We start from the raw sequence: 18,620 nt of genomic DNA, 5'->3' as shown, positions 1-18,620 counted from the left end.
CTCTTTGAGATCCTACTACTTAGAAAATTATTTTATTTTGCTTTTAGCAGTTATTTGACACGGTGTGGTTTAAGTACCTTTTTTAAAGCAGAGTTGAATTGAAAGGATACTGTCCTCTAGAAACTTTTTAATTTAAATGGGTGATTATATTCTAAAACCATTTTCTATCAGGATGCTAAGGGACATGACAAATATTTTATGTAATATTAGAAGATAAAACAGTTACAGGAGTTAACCTCATGGCTGATGTTGGGATAACCAGGTTTGCTGCATTGGGTGATCTGTGGAGGGGTCTTCTGTGTGGCCACCGTGTAGCACGCACGGCTCCCCAGGCTTGTTCAGGGCACCTCCGCTCTGTGTTCTCCCCCCACCCAGCGCTGTCTCTGAGAGCCGAGCCCTGGCACTGTCTTGCTCTGCTTGTGCACGTCTCGTGTCCGCCACTGCTGTTGCTGTTTTTCACTTCTGTCTTCCCTTTGTGACTGTGTGCCTTGGGGACTGACACCATGAGCTCCCTGGGTACTGGTCTCCTGGTGCTTGATAGCGTGAGTGCAGTCTTGGGGCAGTCCCCCCTTGTCATCCCGACCCTTCCTGTCCTCTCCCACTGGGTTCCTCTCCCTACCCCTTTGATCTTTGACTTTTGATCTCATGAAAGTGCTGCTTCTTAGACTGTAGGATAGGGATTTGAAAGTTATTGCTCACGTGGCCATCTTTCGAACTGTTGCATTACAACAAGGGGAGCATCAGGAACCTAGTTTAAGAAAAAGTGGGAATATACATGAAGGATGTAGGGATAGCTCACTGAAACCAGGTCTGGGAATGCAGGGCCTGAGGAGCGGCCTCAACTGGGAACAAAATAATTGGCAGCCAAAGTCATTTACTCTAATCATCCACATTCTCTCATTTGCTTCTTTCTCTGCTTCTGGGTCGTTCCACCTCTCTCTGAAGTCTGGCTTTCTCTGCTTTAGCCAGCATGCTGAGAAAACCACCGGCCATCCCTAGACCAGCACCACTGCTGAAGGCTGGTATCCAGCACCGTTCAGCTGGGGAGAACTGTAATTGGTCGGACTGGGCCAGACATCGCCCACCCCCCCACCCCTGGTTGGCCAGCTGCAGTGAGGGGGCAGAGTTGCCTGGGGGTCCACTCCTGGGGCAGGGGCAATGCTCAGAGAGAAGGGGGTGGTTGGATAGTTTTGCAAAAGATATTTTCTACCTGACATTGAAGGAAAAATAATTTGGAGTTGAAAAATGGCAGGTGGTTTTTTTAAGGAGAGTTTAGTTCAGGTAAATTCTTTGAGTAAAATCAAAGCTGCTGAGTCACGCTTGAGAGGAAAATATGAGTTAGGAGTTTCAGTCTGGGAGAGGATCTTATTTCTGCTTTGGACCAAAGTTGCTGAGAAATGACTCTTGCCTTCAACTCATGGTGAAGGGAAGCGGAGTAGAAATCCAGGGTGCGGGGCGCCTGAGTGGCTCAGTGGGTTAAGCCTCTGCCTTCGGCTCAGATCATGATCTCAGGGTCCTGGGATTGAGCCCCACATTGGGCTCTCTGCTCAGCAGAGAGCCTACTTCCTCCTTTCTCTCTGCCTAGCTCTCTGCCTACTTGTAATCTCTCTCTCTCTGTCAAATAAATAAATAAAATGTTTTAAAAAAAAGAAAAAACCAGGGTGCCTAACGTGAACCGTGAAAGAGTGAGGAGTACAGGTGCCTTCTCCTAGCCTAACACAAGACTCCCCTGCCTCGTGGAGTACAGTACTCCCCTGGGGAGTACAGGTGCCTTCTCCTAGCTTAACACAAGACTCCCCTGCCTCATGGCACTCACATCTGGTTCATCCTCGCTGAGCGTGGTGTGTGCTGGAAAGGATTTGGTGTGAAGCAGGAACAGTGCAGGCGGAGGAGAGTGGTTCTTTCCTTTCTTGCTTTGGAAAAAATGCTTCCCTTTGCTGGGAAGTCAGAGGGGGGATTTTTGTTTTCAAGTCCAGTGAAGCTGTCCGATTTGTTCTTCTCATTTTATAAAAAATTGTTGCATTGCTTTTTCCTAATGATGGCTTTTAATCTTACCAAATGAAAAAGAGCCAGGTAAGTGAATGTGCAAGGCATGTACCAGGAGCTGCGGTCATGCTTGGGAATGGAGGAAGCGGAAGTAGGACATTCTGGAGCCCTCCGGCCTTTCTCGGAGTGCCTGCTGCTGTGTGTGCATCAGCGCAGAGTCCTTCAGCCAGCGCTCCGGCTGGCTCAGCATGACTCAGGGAGTCTATGGAAAGAACTGGAAAAAAATCCCTCTTTCCTTATGGCCTATAACTTTAGAAAGAGATCACTGTTGCTGTTCATAAACTGTAGGCTCTTTGTCCCTAGGCTTTTCTTTCTAGAATCTGTCTGGCAGCTTCAGTGGAAATAAAGGTACAAAGAAGTCCTGCCTAGGAAATTAGAATGCAGGAGTTTTGTTTTCTCTTTTGGCCACAGTGAATGTTTGCATATGGGCATGGTGTCCATTCTCTAAATACTGAGGATGGTGACATCCATGGTTCTGGGCTTTGCTTTCCCACCCAGTCACTGCCAGTTGACCAGAATCCAAAAGTCTACGATCCAGTTAAAATGCTCTTGACATAACTACACGACAGCGACATAAATGAGGCTGTTGTATTAGGTGGGTAAGGTAGGGGTGCTGGTACATGTTCAGCATGGGTTCTTTTGTCCTGACGTCCGTGTGTGTGTGCATGTGTGACTGTGTTAGGGACTGGGCTAGTTGTTTCTGTAAAAGCGTCCACAGCCTCAGACTTCCCTGGGTCGTTTCAGGAGGATGGTGGACTTGCTGACGCCACTTTGGGAAGTGACGCTGTGTCTCCTCCCGCTCTCTCCCTGCAGCAGGTTGTGCCCCCACATCACAGGACATCTCTTTGACCTGCTCAGCCCAATATTTTGTCTAAGAGATGTCACCAAAACAATAGGAAACTCCATTATGTCAAATTTCATGTTAGACATTGAATAAAGTTGGGCAACCCCCACGAAGACTGTGGGCAGTTGGTATCAGGACACACACACACACACACACCACCACCACCACCACCACCCCCCGCCCCGAGGAGTTTGTGATCCTTGTGGGCTTTGCTGTTGGTGAGGCCTGGCCTAGGCTGTCCTTGTGGATGGCCTTCATTTGTACCCACGAGTGACCTGTGCTTCCCCGGGCACCTGTCTGCTCCAGCACGTTTGCATTGGCTCTGCTTGGGTTGTGCCAGCTGTGGCCCCCATGCCCCCCAGATGGCTGGTTTCGTCAAGGAACGCTCTGAGTGGTTTCTGTCATCCGAGGACGGGGCGTGTGCCTGATGTCCCCTATATCCAGACCTTGTCTTGTCTTGTTTTTAGTGTTGGAGTTTGCCGACTTGTATTTTGGAATCCTGAAGTTTCCTTGGTTCCGTTTTCTCAGTCCCTGGAATTGGAGCTTTTTATATTGTTTGGGTTTTTGTTTTGTTTTGTTTTGTTTTGTTCCATTTTAATGAGTGATATTTCTGCTTATTCTAATGGGGCTACTGAAAGCTGCTCCACAGCTGGTGTGTCGTCGCCCAGTTTGGGCGTTCGTGGAAGGCGAGGCGCCGCACCGGGCCCTGTCTAGGGAGTGAGGTAGGCTCGAGGTGATAACTTGGTGAGGTTTGGGAAGTAGAGCTGCTGGTCAGCCTGGGCAGTCGCCTGGTCTGAGGCTGTCATTGAGCCTCGCAGGGGCTTGTGGCCATGACTCATGTGCCCGCAGTGCCTGCAGCCCCCCAGCAAAAGCTCATTGCACATCCTCGTATCTGAGTTGGTGGTGTTTCCTTGCTGTCTAGGGCCACATGTACCAAAGCTGTTTTCTACTGTGGAAGTCAGCTTTGATAGTATGTATTGATTGTGTCTTTGCATGCTGACTTTTGACCGTAACTCATTCTGGATGATAATAGCATCGAAACAGTGATAAGTAACACTTAGGGGGTTCTGAACATTGTAAGCGGTGAGGCTGTGCTGGGTCTGTAGGCCAGACCCCCGAGAAGCTGATCAGTGGTTGCTAAAGCTGAGTGCGCTCCCAGTGGCTGTGCTGTCACAACCGGCCCCGGGCCTGCCCACGCGGCCTCCGCCTTAGCCCGGTTCCATGGAGGGGAGGCATTCAGGGACACCTGCAGGCCTTTGGGAGGATTTTGGCTTTTCCTCTGGGAAGTGGTGAAGTGTTGGTGAGTCTGGAGCAGAGGCTAGTGTAACCTGACATCTCTGCTGCTAGGACCGTGTGGACTGCTACACTGATAGGGGGCCGACTCAGAGAAAGTGGCAGTCTGGAAGGGAGAGGACCACGAGAATTAGTGGGATTCTAAATGCATTTTGAAGGTAGAGCTGACAAGACTTGATTTGGAGTGGAGAAAAGGGAGGAATTGGGGAGGATAGCTATGGTGTTTGGTCTGAGCCACTGCAAGAATACAGTTTTCAGGGATGCCTGGCTGGGAGATTCAGTCACTTGAGCATCTGACTCTTGATTTCAGCTCAGGCCATGATCTCAGGGTTGGGACATGAAGCCCTCAGGGGGCTCTGCGCTCAGCAGAGAGTCTGCTGGGGCTCCTCTCCCTCTGCCACTCCCCCTGCTCACGTGCTCACTCTCTCACATCTTTTTATTTTAAAGATTTTATGTATTTGTCAGAGAGCACACAAGCAGGGAGAGTGTCAGAGTGAGAAGGAGAGGCAGTCTCCCTGCTGAGCAGGAAGCCTGACCGCTGGCCTTGATCCCAGGACCCTGAGTTTATGATCTGAGCCGGAGGCAGGTGCTTCACCATCTGAGCCACCCAGGTGCCCCTCAAATAAATCTTCAAAAAAAAATTATGCGATTTTCATTTCTGAGGACAGGAAATTAGGGAAAAGACACAAATCTGTGGGTGGAGGTATGAATAGAGCTTTGAACGTGAGCTTGGTGGGAAGAAGGCCACGTGGAGACTGGGAAAGGACAGTTGGGTATGAGGGGGTTGCCTCTGAGGCTGCATGGTTTGCGGGGAGGTGGAGTAACAGACCGGTGGCTTGTCTGTGTGTCTCGCCCAGACCCGGAGAGCTCATGTCTCTAGGGCCAAGGAGGAAGCTGAGTGAGTAGGACAGTGGAGAGCATGAGGCCTGCCAGGCACAGGCTTGTCTCCACACTCACTGGTTGTGACTGTGGCAGGTGCGGGCCTGATGGGGCTAGGTCTTCTGATCTCTCTTTAGAAAAGGTAGGAAATTGTGGTTTTTACAAGAGAGTCCTGAATATCAAATGTCGAGAAGTGAGGGTATGGGAAAGGGAAGAAATGGGAGTTGCTATAAATCTGTGGCAGGGGTAGGGGCGGGAGGGCCAGCAGGCGACCTGTGAGGGTGGTGGTGTGGGTCATGAATCCAACTGGGTGCTTGAGGGGGGCTGTTGCCCCCTCCCCCAGCCACAGATGAGGCAGAGTGGAGTTACCTTTTTCGAAGCCTTTGTGAATCACGTTATTTGATCATTACTTGTAACAGACGCTGCCATCCTCTACTTCTTAGGACAAATTGTAACTGCTTTTTGTCCATCTTTCTAAGAAGATGTGGGTCTTGTCCTCCCTGGCATGTGGTAGGCATTTGGTAGTACCCAGTGGGTATTTCTCTGCTCCCCTCTACCGTGTTCTGGAGAGCAGGTATAACGAGCTGGAGGCAGCCATGGGGTGGCTTCTTGTAGCTCTTCCTGTGGTCAAGTATGGGAGTCGCGGCCCTCGTGCAGATGCCTTGGCAGAAACAACTTTTTGTTTGGGTTTGGATTTTTTTTTGTTTTTTGTTTTTTGTTTTCTAAATCTTTGAATGGCTGTAGGCCAGAGATGTCTGTTCTGTCTGCATAGCACGTGCTCCATCCTCCACTTCCTCCTGCATCACAGCTAGCCACGGCATGTGTTTCTGTTCCTTCCCTGGCCACTGAGGCATGAGCCTGGGAACCCTGGTATCAATTCTCCCTTGTCTCACTTGATACCCTTTTGTTTATTGGCTTAACCTTAACTTAGTTCTGCATTTTAAAAAGGCTTTTAAAATGGAAGTGATTCTTTACAGTTTATCATCACCAGTAGGTTTCCTGCCACTCATCTTACAACTCTGCTTTAGAAATTCCAAGTCTGAGGGGTGCCTTGGTGGCTCAGTCAGTTAAGCGTCCAACTCTTGATTTCAGCTCAGGTCGTGATCTCAGGGCTGTGAGACTGAGGCCCTCATGGGACTGGCTCTGCTCTGGGCATGGAACCTGTTTAAGATTCTCCCTCTCAAAAAAAAAAAAAAAGATTCTTTCTCTCCCCACTCTCCCAGCCCCCCAGCTTGTGAGTGCACTCTCTCACTGTCTCTCTAAAAAAAGGGGGGGGCCTACCTGGGTGACTCAGTGGATTAAGCCTCTGCCTTCAGCTCAGGTCGTGATCCCAGCATCCTGGGATCGAGCTCCATATCAGGCTCCCTTCTCTGCGGGAAGCCTGCTTCTCCCTCTCCTATTCCCTCTCTTGCTGTGTCTCTCTCTGTCTAATAAATAAATACAATCTTAAACAAAATAAAAATCTGAGATCTGAAAAATTGTAAATGAGTTCTGTCCATGTGCAGGGTATGGGTATTTGGAAGTGTGTACCTTGGTTATTGGTGCCTGACCAAGTACTCCAAAACTTAATGACTTACACTGATAGCTGTTTTCACTTCCTCACAGCAGTGTGGGTCAGCTAGGGCTCAGCTGGGAGGTTCTGTTGCTGGTCTTGTGTGGGGTCTTACGCTCTTGAAATAATATGGCAGCTGGGACTGGAAGATCCAAGATTGCTCTCCTCACTTGGTCTCGTGTTTCTGCGGGGATCACTAGCTGTGACCTCCATGTGGCTAGTACATGCCTCTGTACAGGCAGGTGGAGCCCAGGAGGTAACATTCCAGGAGCCCATGCATTACACCCGCTGGTGTCTCACTGTGGGCAGAACCTCTGGTGGGTGGGGTGCCAGGAGATGTGGCTCATCGGAGTCCCCAAAGTGCTACGCTTTCCTGTCCTGATAGGTACTTTCTGGAGTGATGGAACCAGGCAGGACACCAGGCACCCAAGATAAGATGAGACGCCTTAATGGAAATTGCAGAGTAAAAGTCAACAAATTGATGGGTGAATGGATCCCTGTCCCTTTCTTCTGTCCATCTGCCGTGGTGCTGAAGGTCAGCGGTGCTATGAAGAAGAGACATTCAGGGGACAAAATAATGTCTTCAATTCTAAACATGTAACAGAAATGAAGACGCTCAGTAGAAAGGAGTAGAAGGGTTGGCAGGAAGAGAGGAGGGATACCCCCAGTAAGTAGCACAGGAGCACTGCGGGAATGGTGGGGAGGAGAGAAGTTGGGGCTGGTGTAGGAAATGCAGGACGTGCATCAGCCCTGGTGTCATCATTTTCCTGGTGTGGAAAGCCACAGTCACATGGTGATCCCTGGGATGACGTGCAGACCTGGTCTTTTTGACTCATGTGTTCCTGCGTGTGAATGGAACACTCCTGTGTCCTTTTGGTTAGTGACCACAGGGTTGGGGTGGGAGTGCCTGCCCAGCAGTTAGGAGTATCCAGTTCAAATGATCTCTCCATAGAAGATGAAGCTTTGAGATGGAGAGATAGTGATAGAAAGCTTTGAATGTGGATAGGAGAGAGAACGGACTGAGTGTGATTGCCTTTGTTTCCCTCATATTGAGAAGGATGTGCAGTGTGGAGAGGATGGAGAAGGACTGAGCCTGTTGTGGGAAGGGAGCACGTAAAAGAATTTCTCAGAAGCAGTAGGACAGTAGCTGCTGCATCCGACCATGGCTTGGACTCCAGGGGCACGGCTGTGTCTGCTGCTCCACCTATGGGCTCGGCGAGGGAATGTGGTCGTGCCAGGGCCCTGGATTCTGGCAGAATCCAGGGAACTTGGGGTGACCTGGGTCAGGTTAATTATCTTCTTACTCCTCCAACGTCCAACTCAAAGCAGAGCAAAATTTAAGGGCATTTTAGAAGCAGTGAATCCAGTCCATTAATGAGATTTTGGAAAATGGAAAGCATACACAAAATCTGGAAATGGCACCAACATTGGTGCCTCACAGGCACGTCCTCCTAGTTCACCCTCATGGACCTTGAGGGGAAGGTGTATTGTCCTCGGCTTCCCTGCCACCCAGTATGTATGAGGCTGGGTGGGAATTCAGACCCGGCCCCTGGGACCCCAGGGCCAAGTACATGCCACTTGGCCATCTTGTCTGAGTGGCAGGCACTGTTCCAGTGTCCGCTCTGGGAAGACAGGGCCCTGTCTCTCCCGGGGTCATGCCTGGCCCTGTGATCATGACCGTCTATTGACCAAGTGAGCGCTAACTCTGTGGGTGCCCGTGCACGCGGACACTAGCCAGTCTTCGTGTGTGCTCCCCTGGGTCCGGATTTGGAGGACAGTTGCTTGCAGCTTGGCATGCTCTTGTTTTTTGGTGGGGGTGGGGGGTGGGTGCGGCATTTTTACATGTTCATTTGACGCTGGGCAGTGACTGTTAGGTGATACTGCTTGAAAAAGCAGTTTATGAGTTCAGTGCTAGAACAGTAACAGTGTTTTCACCTGCAGCATGTTGTTCCTCACAGGTGTCGCTGTTGCTTTATTCCCTTTTCTCTTTTAAGATTTTATTTATTTATTTATTTATTTGGGAGAGAGAAAGAAGCAGAAGGAGAGGGAGAAGCAGACGTGGGGCTCGATCTCACGATCCTGAGACACGACCCGAACCACCCAGATACCCCTGATTTACTTTATTTCTTAAGATCCAGTAGGCTCGGGGTGCCTGGGTGGCTCAGTGGGTTAAGCCTCTGCCTTCGGCTCAGTTCATGATCTCAGGGTCCTGGGATCGAGCCCCACATGGGGCTCTCTGCTCAGCAGGGAGCCTGTTCCCCCCCACACACACAACGCCTGCTTCTCTGCCTACTTGTGCACGTGCGCGCACACTCTCTCTCTATCAAATAAATAAAATCTTTAAAAAAAAAAAAACTTAAAAAGATCCGGTAGGCTCTCTGTATTCTTGAGTGTCCTCAGGATATGCTATACTATGGACATATTAAAATATCTTATGGTTTATATCATTATTGGGAAAGTAAATGGCATTTCTCATTCACAGCACCAGATTAACCCAGCAGAATGCCTGCTGGGAGATGACCGGGTACCGTGCTGCTTAGGGTACCCCTTTTTGTGTCTCAGTTCACAGTTATAGCCCCACTGTCAAATGATTATGTGTAATCTAAGTAGGCTGCTGCAGGAGTCCGGGAAGGAAGGTGGAAGCCCTGGTGGGGAGAGCTGGCCTTTCTTTGCAGAGTTTTTTTTGCCCTTCATATACGAGAGCAAATACATCTACTTCCACACTGCATTATGACCCAGAAACAACTCAGCTGGAGAGATGTGTGGATGCAATTTCCCAGACAAAGCATGAAGCATGGTATCTCATCCCTTGGTTCTCATGATTTTCCCCAGACACTGTGGAACAGCCGGCAGGCACCGCAGGGCCCCAAACGGGGCTGAGCAGGCGATCCCTGGAGGCTCGGCCTTCCTCGCTGGAGCCTGGCACCAGGTTTAGAAACATGGTGACATAGGCTTGCTGTACTGAGCAGCGTGCAGCAGGTGGCGTGTCAGCTGACGCCGGGCTGGGTTCATCGTCGGGAGGGAATGCAATAAAACAACCACGGCGAGCACACCTTGCGCGCTATGGTAAGCGGAGGCTTTCTGATGGGATTGTGGCGGCTGAGCAGGGTCTGTGACTAACATTTTCTGCGTGGTTTCTGAGTGGTTTTAAGGGCAGGATGGCTCTTCTGTGGCCCGTTTCCCTGTGACCCTCTGGCCTGTCTCCCTGCTAAAAGCTGTGGTCTGCCGTGGATAGGATGTAACTGACCATGTCTACCATTAACCATTCCCTCTGTGCTCTGTTTCTTGCTGTTCAAATTGGAGCTATGCGCTTTCTTGTTTAGGGTATCTCTGAGACTTGTGCTGAGTCATTTTGAGTTGAGTGAATGGGGAAAAGTTCTATTTTTAGCCCCTCCAGGCCCCAGGAGGGCAGCCGCTTGAGCAGAGTCACGGGCACCTGTCTGGGTTGGCCCACCTAAGACAGACTCATTTCCAGTTTAAACACGACTTTGACCACTGAATAAAGGGCCTCAGAAACGCGTTTGCTCCTCTCGTACCCTGTGAAGGAATTTTCTTTCTTCCTTGAGAAAGGGAAAATTGTTGAAGTTGGAAAGTCTACATAGTGAAAGATTATTTGTTCATGCCTGTTTCCAGTATTCATTTTTCTTTCAACTTTGGCTCTTTGGGTTATCCTTCCCATTTCAGGTTTTTGCGCGTGGTGTCCTCAGCTGCCTACCCCCCACCCCATGTGGGGCCTAATACCCTGTTCGTGACCTTTCAGAGAAAACAAAGCTTTCACGCTCATGCACGGCTGTGAATGCTGTGCATTGCTCTTTCTGTTGCCGTCACCAGTGTTCACTTCAAAAAATTAAACACTGGCCTTCTTTTCTCTAGACTGTAAGCTCCTAGAGGAACCACATGAGATTTCAGTGATTTTTTTTTCCTCCTGTGTGTTGAATCTGGTATAGGACCTTGCTCACATAGGTACCGAGTATTGTTCTGGCTGGTGACTGATTTCTAGCCATGCGATGGGTACGAGGGTATGTCGGCTGCATGGCCAGTGAGATGCTAACCCCCCAGGAAGACCGGCTGTCCTGGGAGCCATATTAATGTTTGCACATTGTATCAGTAAGCCATTGACTGTACTCGGTTAATAAAATATGTATGCTCAATCATAGCAGCAAACCTGGAGTGTTTCAGCTCTTATGTAGTTTGTGTACTTATTTTAAAGATTTTATTTATTTGACAGAGAGCACAGCAGGGGGGAGAAGCAGGCAGTGGGAGAGGGAGAAGCAGGCTCTCCAAGCAGGAACCCCAATGTGGGGCCCGATCCCAGGACCCTGGGATCATGACCTGAGCTGAAGCAGATACTTGACAACTGAGCCACCCAGGCAACCCTCTCATGGGGTTTAAATATTACTAACATATTTCATTTAGAACATGGGAGATTGGTCAAACCTTTGTATAAAAATAAGCATGTCCAAGGGCCTGGCAATGAAGTAACATGTATTTTTGTTGTCATGCAGAGCTCTGGCATTGAGACTTTAGTGGAGGAGCTCTGCTCCAGACTGAAGGACCTTCAGAGCAAGCAAGGTGAGTGCAGCCTCCAGAGCCCATCTGCACGCAGTGGGCTGTGGGCCCCGAGGGGTGTGATTCCAGAGGCGCTAGAGTCGGCCAGAGACAGACAGAAGGAAGTACGTCTTCATGTTCAGTGTGTCGCCTTGCCAGCGTCACACTGTGCCTTCAGCTGTTAGGGCTTCCAGGTCACCCTTAGCAGTCACTTGTGGATAGATCCCCGCTCTCAAAGGAGTATATTAATTCACAGGTGTTCTTGTTGGGGGCAGGGGCTGGGGGGCACGTTTTGTTTCCCCTTCACATGGAAGCACGGGGATCAGGGTCAATATTTTCTCTTTCCCACCCTGGCCTCCCTGTTGGCATCTGCCTGTTGACATCAAGGCCTCCAGAGGTGTCGTCTCTATTTCAGGTTTGAAAGGAACTTCTGCCTTCAATCGGGTTTTTTGGAAAGGCAGCCTTGAAGCTCATAAAAGTCATTTTGACACATGAAGCCTCATAGCTTTTTGTGGATACTTTTCTGCAAGCGCTTGGAATGAGAGCTGCATATTGAGGTCAAGGGTCTTGGTTTCGTTGTCCTCTTCATGGCCATTTTTGCTGCCTGCCAAGCCTTGAGCCTTGCTGAAGAGTTTGTTTGTAACTGAAGGGCTTCCCAAGGGCTGAGCTGAGAGCTCGGCCCTTTGTTTTAGTTGACTCCACAGCCCTTGCTTACCTAGATGTTGGAACAGAGAGCTGATTATAATGGGTTTTCTTTACAGAGTAGTGTCAGTCCAACATGAGTCCATACAGAATCCATGGGTGCAGAATTTTGCGAGGATCTCAACAGATGTTCTCTCCGTCTGGCAAAATTAATAGAGGATTTCAGTCTTTAATCTGGTGCCTCTGGAGCACTTAGTCAGAGATGAGACAGACAGCTGTCGCCTCGCAGCCCACCGTTAGTGTGGTTAAGCTAGAGAATTCCATCTGGGGCTGTGAAGAAATGGATTTTTATTAGAAAGACAGATGGGTATAGAGTTCTTTTTCAGCCATAAAGTCTATATAATTTCTGATTAAAGTTACTTGAGAAACTTTAAAAAAAAAAAAACTATTGACTAGATATAAGACATATCTTTCTGAATTTTTGTTTCGTAACAGAAGAGAAGATTCACAAAAAGTTAGAGGGGTCTCCCTCTCCAGAGGCAGAATTATCCCCTACAGCAAAGGATCAAGTGGAAATGTATGTAAGATTGTATTCAGTAATAAAGTGTGCATTTGTTAAAATCAGACTATAACTGCTGCGTGGTTTACAGTTTTTCTTCATTGTCTTATATTTGGTTCCGTATTTGATAATTCAGGAAACGTTCATTGAGCATTTACTATGTGCTTGACACAGAATTCAGATGTGAATAAAATGGTCCTGTGCTTAGTACAGAATCAGTACTTGTGAGATGAATGAATGGAACAAGCAAGGTTATTTACAGTCCACTCGCATGCTGTCACTCCAGTGCCTGGAGGCGGCTGTGAGAAAATACGGGCATCCTTGTTTTACATACAAGGAGACCACATTGCTCTGGCTGATTATAGAGGAATGTGGGCAAGTCATTGACCTTGTCAAGCTTGTTTCCTGAAGATGCTCTTTGCTGTTTTTTTGGTAAATAGTTAGTAAAATTGGCTGCACTATAAGCAGAACTTCCTTCTTATACGTTTTATTGAATCTTCTGAACTTCTCGAACTTAAGGTGAACATAGCTTTTCCTGGCTGGTAGGAACCTGTGCTGTCCCACGTAGTCTCTGTAAGCTGTGTGTGGCTATGTAGCACTTGATATGTGGCTACTATAAATTGAGATGTGCTTTAGGTGTAATATTCTCATCTATTTCACAGACTTGGTTAAAAAAAAAAAAAAGAATGTAAAATACTGCATTAATATTTTTAAATATCCTGTGATGAGTGCTGTGAAGTATGTAAGCCTGATGATTCACAGATATGTAACCCCAGGGCTAATAGTACATTATATGTTAATATTAAAAAATACTTTTAAATATCAATTACATGCTGAAATAATGTTATGGATGTATTTGGTTAAGTAAAATACATAATTCAGTTTCACCTTTTTTTCTTACACTTTTAATGTGACTTCTAGGACATTAAGAATTCCATGTGAGGCTCACATGTAGGTCTGTTAGACAGCTCTGGTAGAGGCTGAAAAGGAAAATCAAGTATAGGCCCTTTAAAAACATGGCCCTTTATCACTTGGTGTATGACCTTGACTGTTGCCTCCAGATGACAGTCCCCTTGGTAGGCAACCTGACTCCAGGTTCTTGCTTTGGCAGTCTGTCTTGCTCTGAAATCTGCGATGGCTACCAGCTTCTTGGCAGATTGGAAACAAGTTCTCGTTTTCAGTCCCTCTAAAAGCAGCCTCCCCGGCTTTTCCTGCAGTCACTGGTCTCCTCAGACCTTGTGTCCACACACGGGCGCCCATGCCTCACGAGTAGTGGCCCTAAGCTACATTTCTGGAGTGTCCAGGCTGTGCTGTGGGCCACTTGTGCTCAGGGTTCTCAGCTGCACCAGCATCCTCTTTTTTGACCACTTGAACGCCCTGAATAATCCCTCCTGTTTTCCGAGGGCCTCATGAGAACACGTGGGGGACCAACAACCACGTAGTATTCCAGCTCCTCTTGTACATTAATTCCTTCACTCCTCCCAGCTCTGTGAGGCAGCTGGTAGTATTCTCTGTACATCACAGGCCACAGAGAGGTTATGTCACGGGCCTGAGGTCACACAGCTGGTCAGGGTGGAGTCAGGGTTCACAGTTGGGGAGCACGGCTTCAGAGCACATGCTCTTGGCTCTCAGCATCTTCTGTTTCCCCTGCTCCCAGTGGCCTCGGGAGATAAGTCCTGTCCTCACCAGTGTGCAGCTGAGAATGTGGACCGACACATCAGTTAATGAGCTGAAAGTCACGTTTACTAACTGACGTGAACTGAGATGCAAGTGCAGGCATTTCTTCTCGAGGTGACATTCTTTCCACCATATTGCATTTGTCCTTCGTGACTCCTTAATTAAAATGACAACTTTAAAGATAAGAACTGTCCTCCTCCCTATTTTCTAAGTATTTCTAAATTAGTGCCAACTTTAGTGCTGAACATAAAGGTGCTTAATACACGGGACTAAACATAAAGTATATTTTACTGTATTATTCTTTTTTTTTTTTTAAGTTTTAGTCTGTGGATGACGTAAATGTTGACCGTTAAAGTGAAATACCCCGCCGCCCCACCTGGGAAGGAATGTTGTTTTGCTCTATCTTATACATCTAAATGCCTGCTTTTGAACTCTGTCCTCTGTTTTTCAGGTACTATGAAGCATTTCCGCCACTGTCTGAGAAACCAGTTTGCCTGCAGGAAATCATGACTGTGTGGAACAAGTCTAAAGTCTGTTCTTACTCTAGCCCTTCTTCATCATCCACAGCCCCAGCAGCTAGCACAGACACATCCTCCCCCAAGGACTGCAACAGCGAAGGTGAAGTCAGCAAGGAAAGAAGCAACGAAGCGCCCAGCACTGTACACACGAAAATCCAGAGCAGAAGTAAAAGTGAGAAGGAGAACAAATTCAGTAATGGCACAATGGAAGAAAAGCCTGCTTTGTACAAAAAGCAGATCCGACATAAACCTGAAGGAAAGATTCGCCCTCGCTCTTGGTCTTCTGGCTCGAGTGAAGCAGGTTCAAGTTCAAGTGGTCATCAGGGAGAACTAAAAGCATCCGTGAAGTGTGTGAAAGTCAGACACAAGACCCGAGAGATTCGCAACAAGAAAGGGCGGAACGGGCCAAGCAGGCTCTCGCTGAAGACTGGCGACAAGGCTGAGAGGGGAGTGCATGCGGTGGGGAGCGGTGGTGGGGGGGCCCCCATCAAGCCGCTGTGCCGGCGCGGGAAGAGGCCCTTAAAGGACCCGGGGAGAAGAGACGCCGGCAGCGCGGAGGGAAGAGATCTGTCCCTGGAGAGCAGAAACGACAGAGAATATAAAGAGGAACCACTGTGGTACACTGAACCGATTGCTGAGTATTTCGTTCCTTTGAGCAGAAAAAGTAAACTGGAGACCACGTACCGAAACCGACAGGATACGAGTGATCTGACGTCAGAGGCGGTGGAAGAGTTGTCAGAATCTGTGCACGGTCTTTGTATCAGCAACAATAATATTCATAAAACATACCTCGCAGCAGGTACTTTCATTGATGGTCATTTTGTAGAAATGCCTGCGGTTATCAATGAGGATATTGACCTCACTGGGACCTCGTTCTGTTCTCTCCCAGAGGACAACAAGTATCTGGATGATATTCATCTATCAGAATTAACACACTTCTATGAAGTGGATATTGATCAATCCATGTTGGATCCTGGTGCCTCAGAAACAATGCAAGGAGAAAGTCGGATTTTGAATATGATTCGGCAAAAAAGCAAAGAGAAAACGGATTTTGAGGCAGAATGTTGCATAGTGTTAGATGGAATGGAGTTGCAAGGGGAACGTGCAATATGGACAGATTCCACCAGCACTGTGGGTGCCGAGGGATTCTTTCTGCAAGACCTGGGCAACCTGGCTCAGTTTTGGGAGTGCTGTTCATCCAGCTCGGGCGATGCCGACGGAGAGAGTTTCGGCGGAGACTCTCCAGTTAGACTCTCTCCGATCTTGGACAGCACAGCACTCAGTCCACATTTGCTTGCTGGCAATCAGGAGCTCTTTTCAGATATTAATGAAGGATCTGGCATAAACTCGTGTTTTTCAGTGTTTGAAGTGCAATGCAGTAATTCTGTTTTACCATTTTCGTTTGAAACTCTCAACTTGGGAAATGAAAATACGGATTCTAGTGCTAATATGCTTGGGAAAACCCAGTCTAGATTGCTAATATGGACCAAAAATAGTGCCTTTGAAGAAAATGAACACTGTTCTAATCTTTCAACAAGAACTTGTAGCCCATGGTCCCATTCAGAAGAAACACGTTCAGACAACGAGACATTAAATATTCAGTTTGAAGAGTCCACTCAGTTTAATGCAGAAGATATTAATTATGTAGTTCCTAGAGTCTCGTCAAATTATGTAGATGAAGAACTTCTAGATTTTTTGCAAGATGAAACTTGCCAGCAAAACAGTAGAACGTTAGGAGAAATTCCTACCTTAGTTTTCAAAAAAAAATCGAAACTAGAATCTGTCTGTGGTATTCAGCTCGAACAAAAGACAGAACACAAAACCGTGGAAACTGCCCGAGGGGGTGGCGAGAGTGGTCCACGTGGCGGCGGCTACAGCTCAGGGGTTATTAAAGACATTTGGACAAAGATGGCAGACGGGGGATCTGCCGCGCCGGTGGACATAGATAGAGTTGACGAGGAGTTGTTCCCAGCAGACGTCGGTAACTACTGCTGCTGCCTGGATGCCGAGGCTGAGGCCGAGAGCCTGCGGGAGCCCCACAAGGCCGTGCAGAGGTCCGAGTATCGTCTGTGGGAGGGACAGAAGGAGAGTCTGGAGAAGAGAGCGTTCGTTTCCGGGGCGCTCTCGAAGGTGGACGGGGGCGACTACACTACACCCTCTAAACCCTGGGATGTGGCCCCAGACAAAGAGAACACGTTCATTCTCGGTGGAGTTTACGGAGAGCTCAAGACCTTCAGCAGCGACGGGGAGTGGGCGGTCGTGCCGCCCAGTCACACCAAGGGAAGCCTGTTACAGTGTGCGGCTTCCGACGTCGTGACCATAGCTGGTACGGACGTCTTCATGACCCCAGGAAACAGCTTCGCTCCCGGTCACAGGCAGCTGTGGAAGCCCTTCGTGTCATTTGAACAGAGTGATCAGCCGAGGAGTGGGGAAAATGGATTAAATAAGGGATTTTCTTTTATCTTCCATGAAGACTTACTAGGAGCTTGTGGTAACTTTCAGGTTGAGGATCCTGGGCTGGAATATTCCTTCTCGTCCTTTGACTTAAGCAATCCATTCTCGCAAGTTCTTCATGTGGAGTGTTCATTTGAACCCGAGGGGATTGCCTCTTTCAGCCCTAGTTTCAAACCGAAGTCAATCCTCTGCTCTGATTCAGACAGCGAAGTTTTTCACCCCAGAATCTGTGGCGTCGACAGAACACAGTACCGGGCAATTCGGATCTCTCCTCGGACTCACTTCCGCCCTATTTCTGCATCCGAGCTGTCCCCGGGAGGAGGAAGTGAGTCAGAATTTGAATCTGAGAAAGATGAAGCAAATATTCCCATTCCTTCTCAGGTTGATACATTTGAAGACCCACAGGCAGATCTCCAACCACTGGAAGAAGATGCTGAGAAAGAAGGCCATTACTATGGAAAATCAGAGCTGGAGTCTGGAAAATTCCTCCCCAGGTTAAAAAAATCTGGCATGGAAAAGAGTGCTCAGACATCACTGGATTCTCAGGAGGAATCAGTTGGGATTCTGCCAGTGGGGAAGCAGGATCAATGTTTGGAATGTAGCATGAATGAATCTCTGGAAATTGCTTTAGAAAGTTCAGAAGCTAATTGTAAAATAATGGCACAATGTGAGGAAGAAATTAATAATTTTTGCAGTTGCAAAGCAGGTTGTCAGTTTCCTGCTTATGAAGATAATCCGGTTTCTTCGGGACAGCTGGAAGAGGTAGGTGGTTGTGTGTGCTGGTGCTTGATAGAAGTTGTTAACTGGCCTCGAATGCAGGAGCAGCCGGATCAAGCAGTGGAAGATAGGGTGAAATTATTGGGAAATTAACTTCAGTGTCTTAAAACTTAAATGCTTATGATTTTATATCAGGACTTAAAATGGGTTCGATATTTATAAATTGGAACTAGACCATAGACCTCTTGTGCAGAGAAAAGACATTTTAAAATTATAAGATAGTAAGAGTCTGTCTTAATACGCACGTACTGTGCTTCAAACCGAGTACCCTGGCATTCTGGCCTTCGAAGCGGATGGATCACAAAGTGGCTGTTCACCCTGAGGAAGGCCCCGTGCTCTTCGGAAGCAGAGACAGAGGGCCTCTTTGAGGTAGCAACCCATCTCACAGTCCCCGAAACACAGATTGGTTTAGGACTTGGGTTTTACTCGCAAAATAAGTTACATCTGTGTGGAGTTCCCTGAAACAGATGGTGGTATGTGTAAAAACCCCCAGTCCCTGTGTATCAGAGGAGCCGCTATGGGACCTACAGAGCTGAGACCCACTATGTACCAAGGGCACCATCCTAAAGCGCTGCAACTCGCACGTTAAAATGAGGCTAATGGTGGTAGTTTTGTGAATGGGAGTCATTATACCCTCTGACGACTTCTGAGATGTGGTTTGAGGTTAAATTGAGTGTGCTGGAACTACCACTGAAGGTGCTAACAACCTGTTTCACAGAAAACCCCAGCAATCTGCCCATTTCTCAGCCCATACTCGATCAGCAGTGCCTGGCCTCTGTCCAGGAGCAGCTTAGTGAAAAGACAGTTGGAGGTGCTTGGAAGACATGCTGC

General features: G+C 48.1%; 1 protein-coding gene across 9 annotated transcripts in view; it reads left to right on the top strand.

Annotated features, from left to right (window-relative positions):
• The window catches only part of KIAA0232 (KIAA0232 ortholog), an 85,979-nt gene that overhangs the window by 52,267 nt on the left and 15,092 nt on the right, over nucleotides 1-18,620 (top strand). For 5 of the 9 annotated variants that reach the window (XM_032333758.1, XM_032333760.1, XM_032333759.1 and 2 more), the window contains 4 exons: nucleotides 7,000-7,047; nucleotides 11,117-11,186; nucleotides 12,300-12,381; nucleotides 14,492-17,774. In XM_032333758.1, coding sequence (XP_032189649.1) covers nucleotides 7,000-7,047; nucleotides 11,117-11,186; nucleotides 12,300-12,381; nucleotides 14,492-17,774 — 3,483 coding nt within the window. Of the gene's footprint in view, nucleotides 1-6,999; nucleotides 7,048-9,317; nucleotides 9,681-11,116; nucleotides 11,187-12,299; nucleotides 12,382-14,491; nucleotides 17,775-18,054; nucleotides 18,159-18,620 lie in introns of those variants that run through there. The other 4 variants (XM_032333764.1, XM_032333765.1, XM_032333761.1 and 1 more) reach the window with 4 other exon arrangements.

Source organism: Mustela erminea, chromosome 2 (genome assembly GCF_009829155.1).
Source record: "Mustela erminea isolate mMusErm1 chromosome 2, mMusErm1.Pri, whole genome shotgun sequence".
NCBI classification, from domain to species: Eukaryota; Metazoa; Chordata; class Mammalia; order Carnivora; family Mustelidae; genus Mustela; species Mustela erminea.
Note: the sequence above shows the minus strand (reverse complement) of the source record. Positions and strands in the feature narration are given on the sequence as shown.